General features: G+C 46.7%; 1 protein-coding gene across 1 annotated transcript in view; it reads left to right on the top strand.

Moving 5' to 3' along the window:
- cdh6 (cadherin 6) overlaps nucleotides 1-18,925 on the top strand; it is a 59,685-nt gene that overhangs the window by 35,295 nt on the left and 5,465 nt on the right. Inside the window, exons 5-11 of the mRNA XM_020712466.2 lie at nucleotides 4,618-4,785; nucleotides 5,629-5,816; nucleotides 12,619-12,872; nucleotides 15,712-15,848; nucleotides 16,274-16,395; nucleotides 17,756-17,873; nucleotides 17,947-18,198. Coding sequence (XP_020568125.1) covers nucleotides 4,618-4,785; nucleotides 5,629-5,816; nucleotides 12,619-12,872; nucleotides 15,712-15,848; nucleotides 16,274-16,395; nucleotides 17,756-17,873; nucleotides 17,947-18,198 — 1,239 coding nt within the window. The remainder of the gene's footprint in view (nucleotides 1-4,617; nucleotides 4,786-5,628; nucleotides 5,817-12,618; nucleotides 12,873-15,711; nucleotides 15,849-16,273; nucleotides 16,396-17,755; nucleotides 17,874-17,946; nucleotides 18,199-18,925) is intronic.

The raw sequence follows: 18,925 nt of genomic DNA, 5'->3' as shown, positions 1-18,925 counted from the left end.
CACAAACATAACTAGTTATGACACATGAATGGGAACTTTGTGTGTTCTGTAGCTTAGTGGATCTTCTCCTGTTTTTTAAAACATTTTTCACATTTCCGTTTTATTTCAACTTTTCTTTGTTTTTGGATCTATAGATTGATACACTTTTATTTTGTCTTTACATGTTTAATCTTTTATAAAACTTTTAAAAATCAGTTTGACCTCAATTTTGTAACCAAAGCATTGACAACCTGGAATAGAGTTTCTGGACAGTTTCAGGTTCTTTGAGGAATTATTCTGTAATATACTGGAAAGAAAAGACGGATATCCAGATTTGCTACTAAAACAGTTTTGACGACAAATTATTTAAGTAGAAAAAAATTACACTCAAAGAAGTCCTGGAATACTAAGGGTGAAATCTCCCAGACTATAGCAATGACTGAAAAATGAACTGAAGATTTCAATTCATAATTTAATTACTGGAGATAATCTAATATTTTTTATAGAGGGAAGGAGCCGTTAAAACCTGCCTGGTTGTGTTTTATTTTTATTTTTTAATTGTCAGTAATTTCTCATGATTGGACCTCATTGATGCGCTCTCTTTTTCATCATTAACACCTGATTAAAGACCACTAAAAATTGTGTTTTTGGCATATTTATTGTGGCATTTTTCTGACGATAGAAGACATAAATAGAGAAAATTAAGATTAAAATAACATTCTGAGTATTATTCTATTTTAATAGTTGTGAATCAGAAGCAAACTGAAAATATGCTGCTGAAACTGAGGATTTAAAAACAGCTTTATTCGTCTGAATTTGTCTCAGTCCTGAAGCTTGGCCCCCTACTATCACACTGCCTCCCCCATGTTTGACTGTTGAGACCTTCACTTCCTTCCACCTCCTGCATGAGTCCTCCTTGTGTTCTGGGATGCTCCTGGGAGCTTCTCCATGTGTGGATGAAGGATCTCTGTGCTTCTGTGGAAACATCTGTTTTTCCTTCTTCACGTCATCAGATAGAAAGATTTATTGGTTTGGCAGGACTTTCATTGGTTAATTCAAGCGTTTCCTCCTAAAATGAGGTTTGATAAAGTTATCTGTATCCTACATTAAAAGAATGTTATTGTTATATTCATGCCGGGGCCACATCAGTGTAACATCATGTGACTTTTTCCATGCTCATCGCCTTTGTTGAGACCAACCTGTCGGCGTTTTTCTTTGGAAAACATCTCCAGATGTCTTGAGGCTGTTTTGCAGCAGAGAAGTGTCAGAAAAATGGTGGTACTTAAAATAAGCTGCGCCGCATGAAGGGATGCGTCAGAGGCTTGACCTCCGCATACCAGCATGCTGGCGGAAGCTCCACAGCCGCGGCGACCTCCACCCACGGAGAGGCTCCACGACCGGCAGCTCGCCCTCAGAAGGCCGCCGCTGTGGGAAGCGGCGAAGTTAGCATCGCAGCAGCACACCTGGCTTTTGTTGGCGGCGGCCGGCGGAGGCGGGGATTGGCAGACGATGGGAATGGCAGACCCTTAAGTCTACTTTTAATCATTAATGTGCGCTTTGGAACACATCCCACTCGTGTCCTCTTTCTGTTCAAACAAAGAGAGGAAAAAAGCCATTTGCAGATTAGCGAGGGGATTACCGGTAATATGGTTTATCCCACATGTGGCGTGTAAGCTGACATCCCCTCATCCACACAGGCCTGCTCCTCACATGAAAGCTGCATTTGTTTACTCCTCCTGTTGGCCCTGCTAGTCATTGAGGAGTAACAAAGACAGGCTTGGGGAGGGCGCCGCCACCGCCGCAAAGATGCTCGCCCAACAAAGTGTGCAGGCCGTGGAGAGGGGTGGAGGGGGGTCTTTGTGCGCCGCACCCCTCCGATCACGATGCTTCGGAGAAAAACGGCAAATTAGAGCTTCACCCCATCCCACTCTAAACAGGAGGAGGAGGAGGAGGAGGAGAGGAAGGCAAAGGAGTAGAATCCAAACTGAAGATGAAGGTCGAAGGATGAAGTGTCGCTTTACTTTTTTTCTATTTTAGTTCGATCTATAGACTCCGTTTTTTGGTTTAGTATTTTGGTGATTCCTTGATCTTCCTTGATGTTGTTGTCAGTGTGTAACTGTGCATCGCTGCGTTGGATTCAGAAGACACATTTTCTGCACAGTAAACATCCGTGGCAACTATTGAGCAACAAAGGAAAAATAGATATTGAATATTGCTCAATGCTTTTAAGAAGTTTATGTAAAAGTCTTTAGTTTACAAGTTTCATTCAGAAAATCTGCCAAATTCTCCAAAATGTCAACGGTCAATTGTGTAGTTGACCTTCTGCATCTTAAAGTATAAAAAAAGCAAAAGTTTGTGACTGAAAATATCACAGCTGAACATGAAAGCAGCTCTAATGTTGCTGTAGAAATGATAAGCCTGAACTTGGACAGATCTATGTGTTGAATTCCTCGCCTGCACATCTGCTGCGTCTCTTTTGGCGTCATTTGTCACAGGAATAACGAGCGTCAGCATCGATCCGGCTGCAGCTCGTATTGACGCAGACATTAGCTGATCATTCCACCCTCATAATGACGGACTGGAGGATGAGATCAAGCCTAAGTCCGATTACAAGTGCGGGCGCAGCCTCCTTCCTCGGCGTTGGCCTGAACTTTTCATCATTTCATCGCCGCCGTTCGTGGCCGCTCGGGTCACAAAGGTCTGGGTTTGTGGAGTTGTGAATGACGGCCGCGTCTGCTCTGCTGCAGGCGGCTTTTCTGCAGAGTCAAACCTCCTGCTGGGTCATGTTTGAACCACCTGATCACCCACAATGCCACAGTGCTGCGGCGTTCGCCTCCATTGATTATTAAAGGAATAGACGCAGAAGACGACTTTGTTCCAGAACCTCAATTTCCAAACAACCGCCTGAATGAAAAATAAGAATGTTTCAGATTTATTACTCTTCCCGTAAATAGAGCTGGACCTTTCTCTTTCAAAACAGGCTTGTCCAGGTTTTCTCCACAGTTTAATTTCCTTCCTCTGGTTTTCGGCCCCCTGGTCGGTTTCTGCCAAACCAGGAGAGTCGAGGAGGCAGAGAAGACAACTGAGCAGTCAGACGATGAAATACTGTAATATTGTAGAATTACACAGAAAAGAAATGGAACAAGTCTAAAACGTTACAAGAAATAATCCATGAAAAAGATACATGGATGTTATATGCAATTTGTGACTGTCAGCCAGAAAAACCTGCTGTAAACATACCAAATACCAAGTCTGAATGGAAGGTAAAGCGGTAGAACAATGGTCAAATGACAAACTCCTCCCACATTTTGTAAAATGTTCCCCAGCAGCTACAGGATCCATGATCCGAGGTCCACAATCTTCCACTCTCATGTTACTGGACAGTAAACAGTCTGCAAATCACCTCAAACTATTCCTGACTTCCTCCATGACCCAGAAGACGTCAAGATACGTGAGAAGACTATGAGGCATCGACCACATCTGCAACAAAAACAAACGATGGGCGGGAAAAATGTTGGATGTTTGGAAAATCCTGAAGGATTTTAGGTCCAATTTATTTCTCAGTTCCTCTCAGATCATCCAGTTTCTGGTCAACATGACAACACATTATCTGCAGATGGAGACCAATCAGAAACAGACCTGAGACAAGTCGCTTTAAAGATGCACGCCATTAACAACGGTGTTTTTAGCATGTTCTTTTAGCATTTGTCTGATGAAGGACATAGAAAGAAAATTAAGATCAAAATTGCATTTCTGCGTATTTCTTTATTCAAATCGCTGTGAATCAGGAGCAGACGAAAAAATGCCGACGTGGAAAAAACACAGCAATGGGGAGGGGAAGGGGGGCAGGGCTGCTCCACATCAGTGGCCCCCCCCCCACAACTCTGAGGTGGATTTTTAATGAACTCCTGCCGCTCTGCAGAAATGATGTCCTAAAAAAAATGTGGCTAAAAACGACATCATAATTAAAAGGCCACTGCTTTAGAAAAAGATAATCGGACTTTAATTTGTAGCACATAAGTTTGGAACTTGATCAAATTTCATAGACAAGAGAGAAAATCATTTCTGTCCTTCAGGACATCCTGTTCATCTGTGAGAATCAAACGGTTCCTTCCAGATTTGATGTTTCATCTGAACATGAGGATGAGAACCTTAAGATGCAACCAGAGGGTCCTCAGACGTTTGCTAGAGCAGAAGAGAAACAAACAAAAAAATGAGCAAACAAACCATTTAGCTCACAGAAACCTGGAGGAAGAAACGAGTGGATGATGTCATCAATCAATCAGCAGCAGTCAGTTACTGAATAACCACAAATATGCAGAAAGAGATTTGGTAATAAAGCCTTCCTAATGTCTTAGAGTTTGTCTTCTTTTCCCAGAAAAGAACTGATGAGATGTAATCTTTGCTCCCACACAGGTAGCAGTTAGCTTAGAAGTAAAGGAGAGTTCAGATAAATGTGTTCTAATTTAAAGGGCTTTATCTTTGTGGAGGTCTACACTCTCATCTCCATCCTCCCTCGGCCTCATTTTCTCGGCTTTTTGATTTTTTAATGTGATCAAACTAAGAGAGAAAATAATGAGTCCCAGAATTTCCTGGACTACCTGATCAAACGGCGGATATTCTCTTTGTGCTCCTCAGGCCTCATCAAGACTGCCCTGTCTGGCATGGACCGCGAGGTCAAAGAGAACTACCTGGTGGTGATCCAGGCCAAAGACATGGCGGGCCAGATGGGCGGGCTTTCCGGGACCGCCACCGTCAGCATCACCCTGGCCGACGTCAACGACAACCCGCCTCGCTTCACTAAGAGTAAGGACGCTTCGTGGCAACCGGGCGGGCGAACGGCGGGCCCCATCTGGTGTCAGTTTCAGGATAAAGGTGGATTAGAGTTGGGGGGGGGCGGCGGCCTCTTAAAGGCAGCGAGTAATTAAAGGTGGAGCGAAGCGAGGGTCCTGCAAAGCGCATCAGATCATCCTGTAATCCCCGTTAAATGAAGACAGTGTTTTTACCCCCCAACTCATCTGCTCTGTAGCTCCGCCCCCTCTGCGTTCATCCAACAGATGACAATCACGGATGCGGCGGCCGCAGAGATCCCCCTCCATCACCTCGCATTTATCAATCCGGCCGGCAGCCCCGGTGAGGGCGGGGGCGGCAGATGCTGTCATCTCTGCCCCTCCATCAGTGAATGAGATGAGGGGAGGGAGGGAGACGCATCCGACAGGGATGGAAGAGGTGACAGGAGAAAGACGGCAGGCTGCTGGGGGGGGGGGGCATTGTAACCCAGAGGAGGTAGAGTGTCAGGGAGCGATATCATTGTCTGCTGGAGGGACCCCCCCCATGCTAAATACCTGTTAGCTTGGGCGAAATACTGACTGCCAAAACACCATCACTGGGTCTACACCCCCCAACACCATACAGGTTTGAATTCACGCCCCCCCCCACCAGGAAATGAAACAGCATCCGGGAAGAGGCTGTTCATCTATGTGGAGGGAATTTCTGAGCGTTTGGGTGGGGGGGGCGAAGCCAAATGTGGGATTTGGAATGATATATGTTTGACGGGGGACGACAGCAGCAGGTCCTGACGGTCAGGCGGATCTGGACCAGAACCCGGTTCCTTGAGGTTCCCTCAAATCCAGAATTCTGTGCCTGCAGCTCTGTACGAGTTCCGAGTGCCCGAGTCCAGAGAGCTGGGCTCGTCTGTGGGCGCCATCCGGGCCATGGACGCCGACATCGGCCAGAACGCAGAGATGGACTACAGGATCATCGGGAGCGACGGCCCGGGAATGTTTGACATCATCAGTAACCGGAGCACGCAGGAGGGCGTCATCGTGCTCAGAAAGGTCAGACGTTCTCCGTTCAGGTTCTGCTCAGCTCAGACGGCTCTGAAGGGAATAAATAACCGAGCCCGTCTGTGACGGCAGACCCGGGTTCTGGGTCATCGGGTCACAGTGGTTTAAAGATCTTCTGCTTTAGTTCGGCTAATATGAACCACCATCCATCCATAAAAGGCAGATTTTTTCTTTGAATAAGTTTGATGCTGGTTCTGTTTAGTTTATGTTGGTTTTTGTTTCACAGATGTAAAAGTCTGACGTGTTAAGAACCGAACACAAATCAATCCAAACGTGACGTGTTGGTTCAACAGATAACCACGGGGGGGGGGGGGGGGGGGGGGGGGTCAGTTACTGTCTCTGTAAAGGCTGATTTCCTGCCGTGTGTCCGCGGTGGGCTGACACAAAAAGACCATGGTCATTAATTGATTGGAATGTTTACATCGCCCCCGCCACGCCTGCGTCTGACGTCCATCCCCCACAATGCAATGCAACCTTTACAGGCAGTTTAGGAAACGGGTCCAGGTTTTAAAATAAAAGACGTAACACTGTCCAGTTATTGAAGACTGTGGCTCCTCCCCTTTTGTACCATCTTTGATCAGATTTTTTTTTAAAGGTCTTTTTTTAGGAACATAATTTTAAATTTCAGAATTAAAACAAAAAAAGTCGCAGTCTTTGATTGACAGCTGATTGTTTTCTAGTGACGGATGCAAATGCCCCGCCCATTTCCAGGAAGGTAGCAATTGCTTAAAGAAGGACTCAAATGACTGTAAGTTTGTTCTGCAGTGGATGCAGTTTGTTTTTGGGTTAAACCAAAGACAGTCAAATCCTCGTGGTTTCGATTTGAGCTTCGGGCATTTGCGTCAGCGTGACCTCTGAACCTTCAGGGAGGTCTCCGCTGTGGAACCTTCCGGCCTCACGTTCAGCTGGATGTTTCCATCCATGTGTCTCTATTGTGCACGAAATGAAGGTGAGCTCAGAAAATGCTGTTTTTAATAATTATTCTATTAAAATATTACAGCATAAGGCGTCACACGATGTTTTCGCCCTGGGTTTTGCCTTTCAGGCAGCTGTAATTGATGCAGGTGTATACTGGCCTCAGGCCTCCTCGGAGGAAACCCTGCAGGCATAACTGGGATGAAAAGTGGGAAACACTAATATCTGCAGCATATTTCACAGTAGAAATGATTCAAATGTACATTTTTACATACAGCAGGTCAGAACAGGAGGTTCGGCTCACGAGTGCCTGATCAAAGCCAAGCGGCCCTGCAAACCTCAGACTCACGCGGCGGCGCTCGATCCTGTGTGCGCACTGCTGCTGCTGCAGCACACAACCCTGTCTTTGTTCAGCAAACACCTGAGGAGCAAACAGATGGATGTGAAACCTCTGATCCCCCAGATTTCCAGCCTTGTTTACCTTCTCATCAGTTCCTGGTGATAACCAGGAGAGAGGCACTAATGCTGCAAACACGGCCGGACAGCCGCTCTGTTGACAGAGACGGCCCCCAGCAGGCAGACCCCTCTGATGCTCAGTGTTTCTGCTTCCTCCTCGCGCACCTGGATTATCACGCAGGTTTATGCACACGTATGACGCCCATTGCTCCTAATGGGAAAGGTAAACAATGAGGCCGATGCAAGGAAGGTCTAAGTTGGATTAGACGCCGTCTGCTGAGTCTGAAATGAAGCCAAAATGTTGAAAATCCCATTAGTAGGAGCAAAACCCAGTTTTTTTCTGATTCAGTGAAAACAAATGAAGAGATGAGAATCAGTGCTAGAGCTGGTCCACATAGGGTGGATCAGAGAGAGCGTGGGCATCCCGCAGCAGGGATCGTCTGTGTTTGTCATGTAAATTCACAGCTTCGTGTTTTAGCATATGGCTGGTCTTCTTCCACTTTCGGCTTCTCCCATCAGGGGTCGCCACAGCGAACAAGTCGCATGGTAAATTTGGCAATGTTTTACGCCGGATGCCCTTCCTGATGCAACCTTCTCAAACCGGGCTTGGAACCGGCAGAGGTGGAGAAGGGAACAGGGAGCAGCCCGGAGTCGAACCCGGGTTTCACGGACGGAAGGCGCCGCAAACCAGCACGAGCTAAACTGGCTCCCCTTTAGCATATGGCTGGTAGGTAACGGAAAATCTCACGCCGAGACGTCAATGCGGCTTACAGATGCAGCATCCGAAAAAGCACAACTCCTCCTCTGTCTGAATACCCGCTAAAAAAAACAACAACACATTTGTCGGTTTGATCCAAAAAACAGGCTCCGCCTCCTGAAAAAGGTCAGGAAGGACTCTGATGAAGATTGACATTTTACAAATTTATTCTTGATTTTTTTAACTTTTGTTCAGATATTTTGGACAAAATATTAGTGCCGCCATAAAAGAATAAGAAATATATGAAAACAAATTCATCTTGAAGTCGACTGACATTCTCGATGTCATGACAAGTTCTCGCTTTTAGCTTTAGTATCATGTCAGCTGCCGTAACCCTTGTGCTATCTCACTTTAACATTGGGAGTTGGGTCATCTAGACCCACTAGACAGTGCTCTGAACCTTTTTTCTTCAATGATTTGTGATCTTCACTGGTGTCCATGGATTACATGGAATCTTCTCACCTTTGTCATGGTAGGGAGAACACGTCAATGGAAGGGGGGGGTCATAGGTTAGCACAAGGGTTAAACGATGGTCCCTGCAGCTAACTGACACGTGGGTGGGTGTTGTCTTTCACAACCTCAGTGAGTTTGTTATGAAGGGTCTCAGAGTTGATGATCAGCTCCAAGCATCCAGCGATCCACGTGTCCTCTGGAGAGGCAGGTTATCGGTCAGTAGTTGGATGGGACTCCACCTCTTGAGGGACACAAATGGATCAGGACTGAGCTCCGCCTCTTAGCAGCTCGTTCATTGGTTCTGCAGCCGCTCAGGACTGCAGTGAGTCTCTTTGGCCCAGACTTGTGTTTGCTTTTCTGTTCCTTCTTCACTTCAGTGCTTAGCTGTTTGTTTTTTTTGTTGTTTAACGAGAAAACGTCCTCGTTGAGGGACAGAAAAAGATTTTCTTCTTCTCCTTAGCATGAGGTGATAATGCTCTTTCTGGTGTTTTTGTACAGTTTCTCTATTTTCAAACGTTGTCTGCGGCTCCACTGTTATCCGTCTGCTGTTATTAGTGCAGACGGTCTTTTTCTGGCAGGAGTGAAATCATTTAGCAGACGAGTCTCTCTTCAGATCACAGTAGAAGCTGATGAACCTGCCTTCAACTGTGCATCAGGAAGAAATCATTCGTCTTTTATTTCTTTTCCTTCGGGGAGGCAGAAGTCAGACGGTTATTAGATTTCGGCTGACAGTCGCACTTCCAGGACGTTTGAGGAGATTCATCTCTCATCGGAGTCCAAAAGTGACGCTCAGTCGTCGTCGCTGTTGTGTTTGATCAGGAGCTCCGCCGCCTTCCATCATTTAGAGGAAGACGACATCGTTGTGTGTGCGGATCGTGTGTAAGCGGCGGGAGAGCGTGCCCTAATTGTGAACCCACTAATGAAACGGGCTTGTGGTCCCAGCGCTGCTCGCTGAGGTCCATCAAAGCCGCGTCCTCCTCCGGCGGACACGTGCTCCGCCTCGCTTCAACACCAAACGGGCAGAAATCAATCACTCATCATTTGTCCTGATTTTCTTCCTGGACGCGGCTCCTTCCATCTGGAAGTTTCTCCAGCGCTCATCTCTGTTCAGGCGCGCCGGCCTCGACATCCTTTCATATGAGCGTCTGGCAGCCTGCGAGGAGCTCGCTCTGATCCAGCTGTGCCTGCTCGCATTCATTAAAATTCACTGCTCCCCAATTATTCCCATCAACAGGGGGATACCTTCACTGGCGGAAACTTCAAAAACACGGAAAAAGTTCAAAAAAGGAAGAAAAGGATTAGCTCAACAAAGGAAAACGGAGGCATTCAAGACGCAGGCCGCTAATAATCTGCTTGTCTATAGATCATGCGATCAACAGCAGTTCCAGTCCTGCAGAGAAGGAAAATATGATGCAGAACATGATCCACTTCCTTCAAAGGGAACAAGGAAAGCGTCTTGTATGCTCGTAATTATCGGCCCCTCGGATTTGCAGGTTCAATGAAACGCTCCAGATCATGAATATCGTCATAGGTCGTTGAAAGAAAATCCCTTTATTGAAAAAGACATAAAAGCCGTGAAAAATAAAAAGAGGCATTTGCTTGATTGTAAGTGTCCACATGACCTCAGTCTGATCCTGATGAAGCTTTTGTTTCATCAAAGAAAAAGAAGAAAGAAAGGCGTCTGAAACGACCAAACAGCTTTTTTCCAAAAGCCCCAAAAACCCACAGCAGACTTTAAGTTTTTGACAAAACGTCACGTAAAAGAGTCGAGGTGTCTCAAGGACGCCATGGAAAGGGGAGGGGCCAACCACAAGACTCACTATTGCAATAAACTATTTTTTAGGAGGGAGGGGGAAGTATTTGGATCGATACGCATGTTTTGGTTGTCTAAAAGTCAACAAAACAAACAAAGGAAAAGGTAGTATCATGGTATGGGGCTGTAAAAAATCTGAAGTTTCCTTTTGAAAAGATTCTTCAGGTTATCAGTCGTTTCTTTCTTGTCGATGCTCAAAACCATTTCTGTTCAGCAGTGAACATTATTAGGAAAAGCTTATGAATGGCGTGGTCATGTATGGCGTGGTCATGTATGGCGTGGTCATGAATGACGTGGTCATGAATGGCGTGGTCATGTATGGCGTGGTCATGTATGGCGTGGTCATGTATGGCGTGGTCATGAATGACGTGGTCATGTATGGCGTGGTCATGTATGGCGTGGTCATGTATGGCGTGGTCATGTATGGCGTGGTCATGTATGGCGTGGTCATGTATGGCGTGGTCATGTATAGCATGGTCATGAATGACGTGGTCATGAATGGCATGGTCATGAATGACGTGGTCATGTATGGCATGGTCATGTATGGCGTGGTCATGTATGGCGTGGTCATGTATGGCGTGGTCATGAATGGCGTGGTCATGTATGGCGTGGTCATGTATGGCGTGGTCATGTATGGCGTGGTCATGTATGGCGTGGTCATGTATGGCGTGGTCATGTATGGCGTGGTCATGTATGGCATGGTCATGTATGCCGTGGTCATGTATGGCATGGTCATGAATGACGTGGTCATGTATGGCATGGTCATGTATGGCGTGGTCATGTATGGCGTGGTCATGTATGGCGTGGTCATGAATGGCGTGGTCATGTATGGCGTGGTCATGTATGGCATGGTCATGTATGGCGTGGTCATGTATGGCGTGGTCATGTATGGCGTGGTCATGAATGGCGTGGTCATGTATGGCGTGGTCATGTATGGCATGGTCATGTATGGCGTGGTCATGTATGGCGTGGTCATGTATGGCGTGGTCATGAATGGCGTGGTCATGTATGGCGTGGTCATGTATGGCATGGTCATGTATGGCGTGGTCATGTATGGCGTGGTCATGTATGGCGTGGTCATGAATGGCGTGGTCATGTATGGCGTGGTCATGTATGGCGTGGTCATGTATGGCGTGGTCATGTATGGCGTGGTCATGTATGGCGTGGTCATGTATGGCGTGGTCATGAATGGCGTGGTCATGTATGGCGTGGTCATGTATGGCGTGGTCATGTATGGCGTGGTCATGTATGGCGTGGTCATGTATGGCGTGGTCATGAATGGCGTGGTCATGAATGGCGTGGTCATGTATGGCGTGGACATGAATGACGTGGTCATGAATGGCGTGGTCATGTATGGCGTGGTCATGAATGACGTGGTCATGAATGGCGTGGTCATGTATGGCGTGGTCATGTATGGCATGGTCATGTATGGCGTGGTCATGAATGACGTGGTCATGAATGGCGTGGTCATGTATGGCGTGGTCATGAATGACGTGGTCATGAATGACGTGGTCATGTATGGCGTGGTCATGTATGGCGTGGTCATGAATGACGTGGTCATGAATGACGTGGTCATGTATGGCGTGGTCATGTATGGCGTGGTCATGAATGACGTGGTCATGTATGGCGTGGTCATGTATGGCGTGGTCATGTATGGCGTGGTCATGTATGGCGTGGTCATGTATGGCGTGGTCATGTATGGCGTGGTCATGTATGGCGTGGTCATGTATGGCGTGGTCATGTATGGCATGGTCATGTATGGCATGGTCATGTATGGCATGGTCATGTATGGCGTGGTCATGTATGGCATGGTCATGTATGGCGTGGTCATGTATGGCGTGGTCATGTATGGCGTGGACATGTATGGCGTGGTCATGTATGGCATGGTCATGTATGGCATGGTCATGTATGGCGTGGTCATGTATGGCGTGGTCATGAATGGCATGGTCATGTATGGCGTGGTCATGTATGGCGTGGTCATGTATGGCGTGGTCATGTATGGCGTGGTCATGTATGGCGTGGTCATGTATGGCGTGGACATGAATGACGTGGTCATGTATGGCGTGGTCATGTATGGCATGGTCATGTATGGCGTGGTCATGTATGGCGTGGTCATGTATGGCGTGGACATGAATGACGTGGTCATGTATGGCGTGGTCATGAATGGCGTGGTCATGTATGGCATGGTCATGTATGGCGTGGTCATGAATGGCGTGGTCATGTATGGCATGGTCATGTATGGCATGGTCATGTATGGCGTGGTCATGAATGACGTGGTCATGAATGACGTGGTCATGAATGTCGTGTGTCTGTCAGCTGTCATGCTGTTGTTTGTGTCTGTTCAGATTTTCCTGAAACTGTAGGTGGCGCTGTAACGCTCTGACCCCTCTGATTCACAGCCTCTGGACTTTGAGAAGAAGCGACAGTACAGTCTGCGCGTTCAGGTGGAAAACGTCCACATCAACCCCCGCTTCTACAAGATGGGGCCTTTCCGGGACGAGGCCTCCGTCAGGATCACGGTGGAGGACGTGGATGAGCCGCCGGCGTTCGAGCGGCCCAGCTACGTCATGGAGGTCAGAGAGGACGCAGGCAGGAACGTCATCATCGGCACGGTCAGCGCCTCCGATCCGGACGACAAACGCAGCCTGGTCAGGTGTGGAACTGTCACACACTTCCATGTTCACCAAGAAATATGCTGCTTCAAAGCATATTATTATTATTATTATTGTTATTATTATTTCTGTAAGCAGAAACGACGAAAACCGCCAAACATCATGTTTCAGAATTCTATTAAAAACAGGCAGAGTCATGGCTGAAATGAGACCGTTGGTTCCAACAAACCCAATGGAAGAAGAAGCACAGCAGAAATGCAAACCAACAACCTTGATGGATGTTTTGAAGCAGCTTCAGGCTTCAAAACATCCATCAAGCTCTCCAACCGCATCTCAGAAGGACGGCTAGTCTGTCCTCAGGGTCCACTTCAGTGTGCTTATAGGTTCAGGTCTTTGGTCCAGACTCCAGCGCCCCGATTGAGACAGAAAATCTGCATGGCTCTAATAAACAGGAGTGATGACGGGGGGTGGGGGGCCGCTTTCTCATTTTTACAACGCTCTGAGGGAGTTGGCTCTCAAGGTTGAAGTTCCAGCTCTTTATTGCAGATGTCAAACCAGATATCTTTCTCTTTTATCGCCCGCCATCAAGGAGGTGGCATTTAAAACTGCACCACGGGGGAGGGGGGGGGGGGGGCTGCCTGGCATGACATCTCTGAATCTGCCGGCTGACGTATGCAGACACGTGCACGCGTGTGCATGAATGCATCTGCAGGGCTTTAGGGAAACAGCTCAGCATGATTTACCTGCACACGAGGCTGCACCTGAAGAAGAGGACGGTGCACCTGAAGAAGAGGACGGTGCATCTGAAGAAGAGGACGGTGCATCTGAAGAAGATGAGGATAGTGTACCTGAAGAAGATGAGGATAGTGTACCTGAAGAAGATGAGGATAGTGTACCTGAAGAAGAGGACGGTGCATTTGTGGAAAAGGACTTTACCTGCAGAAGCAGATGCTCAGAAGCTGGTGGATAAACATTTTTTTTGGGATAAAATCTTCTAAAGGAAATTTTCTTTTTTATTCTTGTTTTCTTTTTGGGTTCTGTTGTTGGGACAAAACCAGAGTTTTGTCAGAACAGTTTTGTCTTTCCAGATCATTCTGGATCTTCCTTTTCTGTTCCGGGTTGATCTTTTTTTAACCCTTGTGCTATCTTAGGTGACCCCCCCTTCCATTGACGTGTTCTCCCTACCATGACAAAGGTGGATAAAGGTGGAAAGATTTCATGTAATCCATGGACACCAGTGAAGATCACAAATCATTGAAGAAAAAAGGTTCAGAGCACTGTCTAGTGGGTCTAGATGACCCAACTCCCAACGTTCAAGACCCTAGGATAGCACAAAGGTTACACCTTCAAACTCTTTTCTCACAACCTGCTCATCCTCCATACAAGCACAGTTTTCAGAGCACAGGAGGCAGATGGAAGTATTTCTGCTGCTTTCTGGGCAGCAGTTGCAGCGGAATCTCCTGAAGGCCTGAAAACTCTGACAGAAGAAGAATTCCTAGAAGTGAAGCTCAAACCTCACCAAACATCCATGGTTCGGATCTATATGCCCCCCCCCCCCCCCCCCACTCCATATTCTTAAATCACAGAATGAGAATGACTGACGGCTACTCGGCTGTCACAGCACAGTGGGATCAAAGATGAGCTCCAGACAACATTCTCCAGCTTCCAGAACCTTCAGAGAACCGTTATGAGATCCAGATCATCCATGGATGATGAAGGGTGAGCCCCCCGGTGACAGTGGTCCCTCCCGCGCAGCCTGCAGCAGCAGTTCAGATGTGGGATAAGCTGTGTGTTAATCTCTGCGTCATTAATCAGCGACGGGCTGCACCCAGCAAGAAGAATCATCACAAACCTCAGTAAAGCAATTAGCACAGCCGACTCCGCCTTAACGCGGTGAGAGTTTCAGTCAGCGTGGCGTTTGGAGCGACGTCAAGATGGTCGGCGTTGGAGAAGCAGCCCAGAGAGGTCGAGGAGGAAGGAGATCTGTGGAGGACGCTGCTCCAGAGCCCCCCCTCTGGGGTCTTCTGTCCCTAACGCCGGCCCCCCAGATGCCTGCTAGTCCCATTAATCACAGGGATGCTTCAGCCTGGAGGCGGCAGCACGAGTCGATGACCTAGCAGGGCTCAGGAGGGCGGGGCCCGGAGACCACGGCTCTGTGAAGGACCCGTTCCACCGTTTCAACACTCAGAGCTCAACCCTCCTGCCTGATTTGGTCCAAAGGAGAAGCTGCTGGGAGGAAAACGTTCAGCACCAAACAATGAATGCATGTGTACCAAATGACGGAAGCTTTCACTGCTGACGACAGGAATGTCCTCGGTGAAGAGATCCTTAGTCTGGATCTGCTTCTGACAGGTGATCCATCCTCATCCTTTTCATTTTTTACTAATACATCAGGTCATCCGGCTGTTATCCTCTTCTCGTTTATTTAACTCCAGACTTTTTATTTCTTGAAAAGTCTTTATTGTTCTAACAGATTGTGGATTTTCCTCTTGCATGGATACCATTGTTCAGCATCACATGTTACGTCGAGGCGTGTGGTCTCAGTGATCTTCCTCACGCGGACCACCTTTGTCTGACACGTTGGGACCCTGCAGATGAAGGAAACGTGTCCTGAAAGGAAAGCTCTCCTTTTGTTAAAAACCGACAAATCCAGGACATCACATGTGGAGTGAACACGTTTGCATCATGCTTACTTAGGCCTGATTTGAGCCCCCCGCCACACAATAAAACTCCAATTACACCCAATGTTTTAGAAAAACTCATTCGCACCTTCAGGTTTTCAACCTGAAGCAGTCTAAAAGTGATTGTGGCTTTTGTGCATCGCCTTGGGAACACAAAGTGCACAAGTCTAGAGGCTAATCCCCCGTGTGTTCGGTGCAGGTACACCATCGATCGCCGCACCGACATGGACAGACTGTTCGACATCCATGCAGGCAACGGGTCCGTGTACATCCTCAGGGACCTGGACCGCGAGGAGAACGCCTGGCACAACATCTCCGTCATCGCCTCAGAGTTCAGTAAGTTCACATGGAGCCCAGCCTCTGGGTGACCCAGAACACATTCCCATGTTTAGCTAACTGCACTATACTAGCTAATCTCCTTTTACCGTATTTACACGCGTTAGTTCGATAATAATCTCCTCCGTTTGTCTTTTGTGCCGACATGCTCCACTTCTAAATGACATATCCTGCTGTTTAACAAACAATGCAGCTCCTGCTTTCATTTATCTGTCAACTTCCAACTTCCTGCAGAGATGACTTTCATTAACATTAATACTTTCTGACTTGAGCTTTTTTATAAAGCCAAGCTGGTATTTATTTATGCACATGTAATTTGATTTAGATATAATTAGTTTCCCAGGAAAGGGAGCCAACGCGGCACACATGTTCGTGAGTAGAAATAATTAGCATAAAGTCACAGCATGCACCTTTGTATTTCCTAGACAACCCGCGGCTGATCAGCCGCGTGCCCGTGTACATCCGAGTGCTGGACGTCAACGACAACGCTCCGACATTTGCCACCAATTATGAGGCGTTTGTGTGTGAGAACGCCAAGGCTAATCAGGTTGGTTATTGCTGAACACAAAGCCGTCGTCATGGTTTCGTCTCCACGTTGGGATTAGAGATCCAACAACAGCTCAGCATGTAATTAGCAGACCTCCAAAAGAATCTGGTCATCTGTCTGGACCACGTTTTTAGTCACTTGACGGATTTTACATTCTAGGTTCAGAACTATAAAAGAGATGGCTGGAGTCAGACGCCCATGACCTTTAGGAACAGATCAAAAACACCTGGAGCTCCAGAATCAACTCCAGTTCTGGTGAAACAGATCTAAACCAATCCTGTTTACTTGAGCTCATTTGAAGCCAAAGATGCAAAGTTTGAACCCATCTGTTGCTGAATCCTTACAAAGTCTCTCCTCTAATCTTGGTCAACTCCAGTAACCAGATTAGGCTCCGCCCAAGCACTTTAGCTTTGTTGAAATTAGAACTATTATTTTTTCTTTTGTGTGGAGCTTTTTTCACCTGATTTCGTTCTAAGATGATCCTGCAGACTCGGATCAAATGGGCAGAAAAGGCTCATCATTTTATCTGGTTTGGTCTCAGAAAGAAGGGACTAAAATGGACTGAATTGCTGTTCCCAACTCCATCCACTAGAGGGCAATATTCCCCGAGCAGTACCGCTAACACTCATTTTAACGTAGATAAAGTGCCTGTAGGTCCTTATATCACGTAGAATTTTTCCTTAGTCTTGTGCTTTGAGCCGTTTGTTTCTCAGTTACCTCCTTTCTTTGCTTCATATGTGTAAACTTTCGGGTTGATTCCGTCCAGTGATGGAGAAACCAAAGCTTTCTGAACCACTGAACCAAAATGAATCAAGTTGTACTGAAGTGGTTCAGGGTTGTGAATCAAGCATCAGCATGAAACAAAACCAACATGTCATGAAAGAGTTGCTACGTTTGTTACGTCGTGGGACGATTGTTGTACATATTGAGCCATATACATAAAATTGAATTGAATGTGTAGCAAGAAAACATTTGATTTCCATAATCTGTTTCTCTCATATGTGACAATGTCTTCATCATATAGCGACATTTCATGACTAAAATATTGTAAAAAGTAAATTATAAAATACAAAAACTACAATTTGACTCAATAATTTCCATGTGATTTTCTTTCTGACCCTGACCATCCATGAATAATTGTTAAAGTACTGTCAGCTGCGTCAACAAACTGCATCAATCATCTTAACCTCAGTGATGCATGTATGGTAGACACCTCTCAGGTGTAGTGAGGGTTGACAGGTGAGCACAGGGCGTAGAACATTCAGATGTCTTATTACCACCCTTCAAGTGCTTTCAAAGTGAAATACTAAAACATCTACTTGTATTTGCTTGAAGTTTGTCCGACTCTCCTTTTCTCCAGAGGATTCAAACTGTGAGCGCCACAGATCCCGATGAACCAATAGGAGGACACCGCTTCATCTTTAGTCTGGCCCCAGAAGCTGCGGGAAAGGCGAACTTCTCCGTCCGTGACAACAAAGGTACAGTGCTGGTACATCTGGCCGTGCATTCATTCAGCCATGACTCCGCCGTTAACGGATGCTCTGTGATCAGACAACACGGCCTGGATTCTGACCCGGAGGAGCAGCTACAGCAGCCTGCAGAGGAGCGTCTACCACGTTCCTGTGGTCATTTCCGACGGAGAGCTTCCCGCACTGAGCAGCACAAACACGCTCACCATCCGAGTGTGCACCTGCGACCGCGAGGGCAACATGAAGCTGTGCAACCCTGAGGCTCTCACGGCGAAGGCGGGGCTTAGCACTGGGGCATTGGTGGCCATCTTGCTCTGCGTCATGATTTTGCTCAGTGAGTTCAGGCGCCTTTTTCTTCTTAGTCGTGTTCAAGTTTACAGTAAATGTACGCTTAGAAAAAGAGGAAGCTTTGAAAAGTTGAACAAGTGGTCTAGTTGTCAGGATTGAGAAAATGAGGCAGCTTTGTGAAGTTTGGAGAAAGAACAATTTGGTCCATTTATCAACTGGGAAATGTTTGCATGATGGAGTCAAAAGTGGTGCTGCTTGTTGGTCTCCGTAGGGAAGCATTGCAGCCTCTGCTTTATCGAGTACATATTTGAACAATGCCAATCCATTTAAAATTTTATGAACTTTAAAAAGTATCAGTAAGAAATCAATTTTGAGTAATTAACAGGTTTTACAAAGATGATTTAATCAATTACATTTTTTTTAGATAATTTAGTAGAGTTATGGTAGTCTGGACGCCTCCCTGGGGAGGTGTTCTGGGCATGTCCCACTGGGCGGAGGCCCCGGGGCAGACCAAGGACGTGCTGGAGAGACTATGTCTATCTATGATCTACAGGAAGAAGATAGATGGATGGTTGTTAGTCCCAAAACTCCAACTTCCTGTAGTAATGTTTTTCACTCTTAAATACTGAAGTTGTCGCCGGCAATACGAAAAAAGTCACGTCTTTGAACTACCGCAACTCTTTGACCGTTCACACAGTTTCCATTATTCCAATGGCTTCTGAAGCTGAGAACCTCAGCTTTGCTCTGCGTCAAAATCAGCTGTTTTACGTCAA

Source organism: Oryzias latipes, chromosome 20, assembly GCF_002234675.1.
Source record: "Oryzias latipes chromosome 20, ASM223467v1".
NCBI lineage: Eukaryota > Metazoa > Chordata > Actinopteri > Beloniformes > Adrianichthyidae > Oryzias > Oryzias latipes.
The sequence above is the reverse complement of the archived record's forward strand: the minus strand, read 5'-3'. Positions and strand labels throughout refer to the sequence as shown.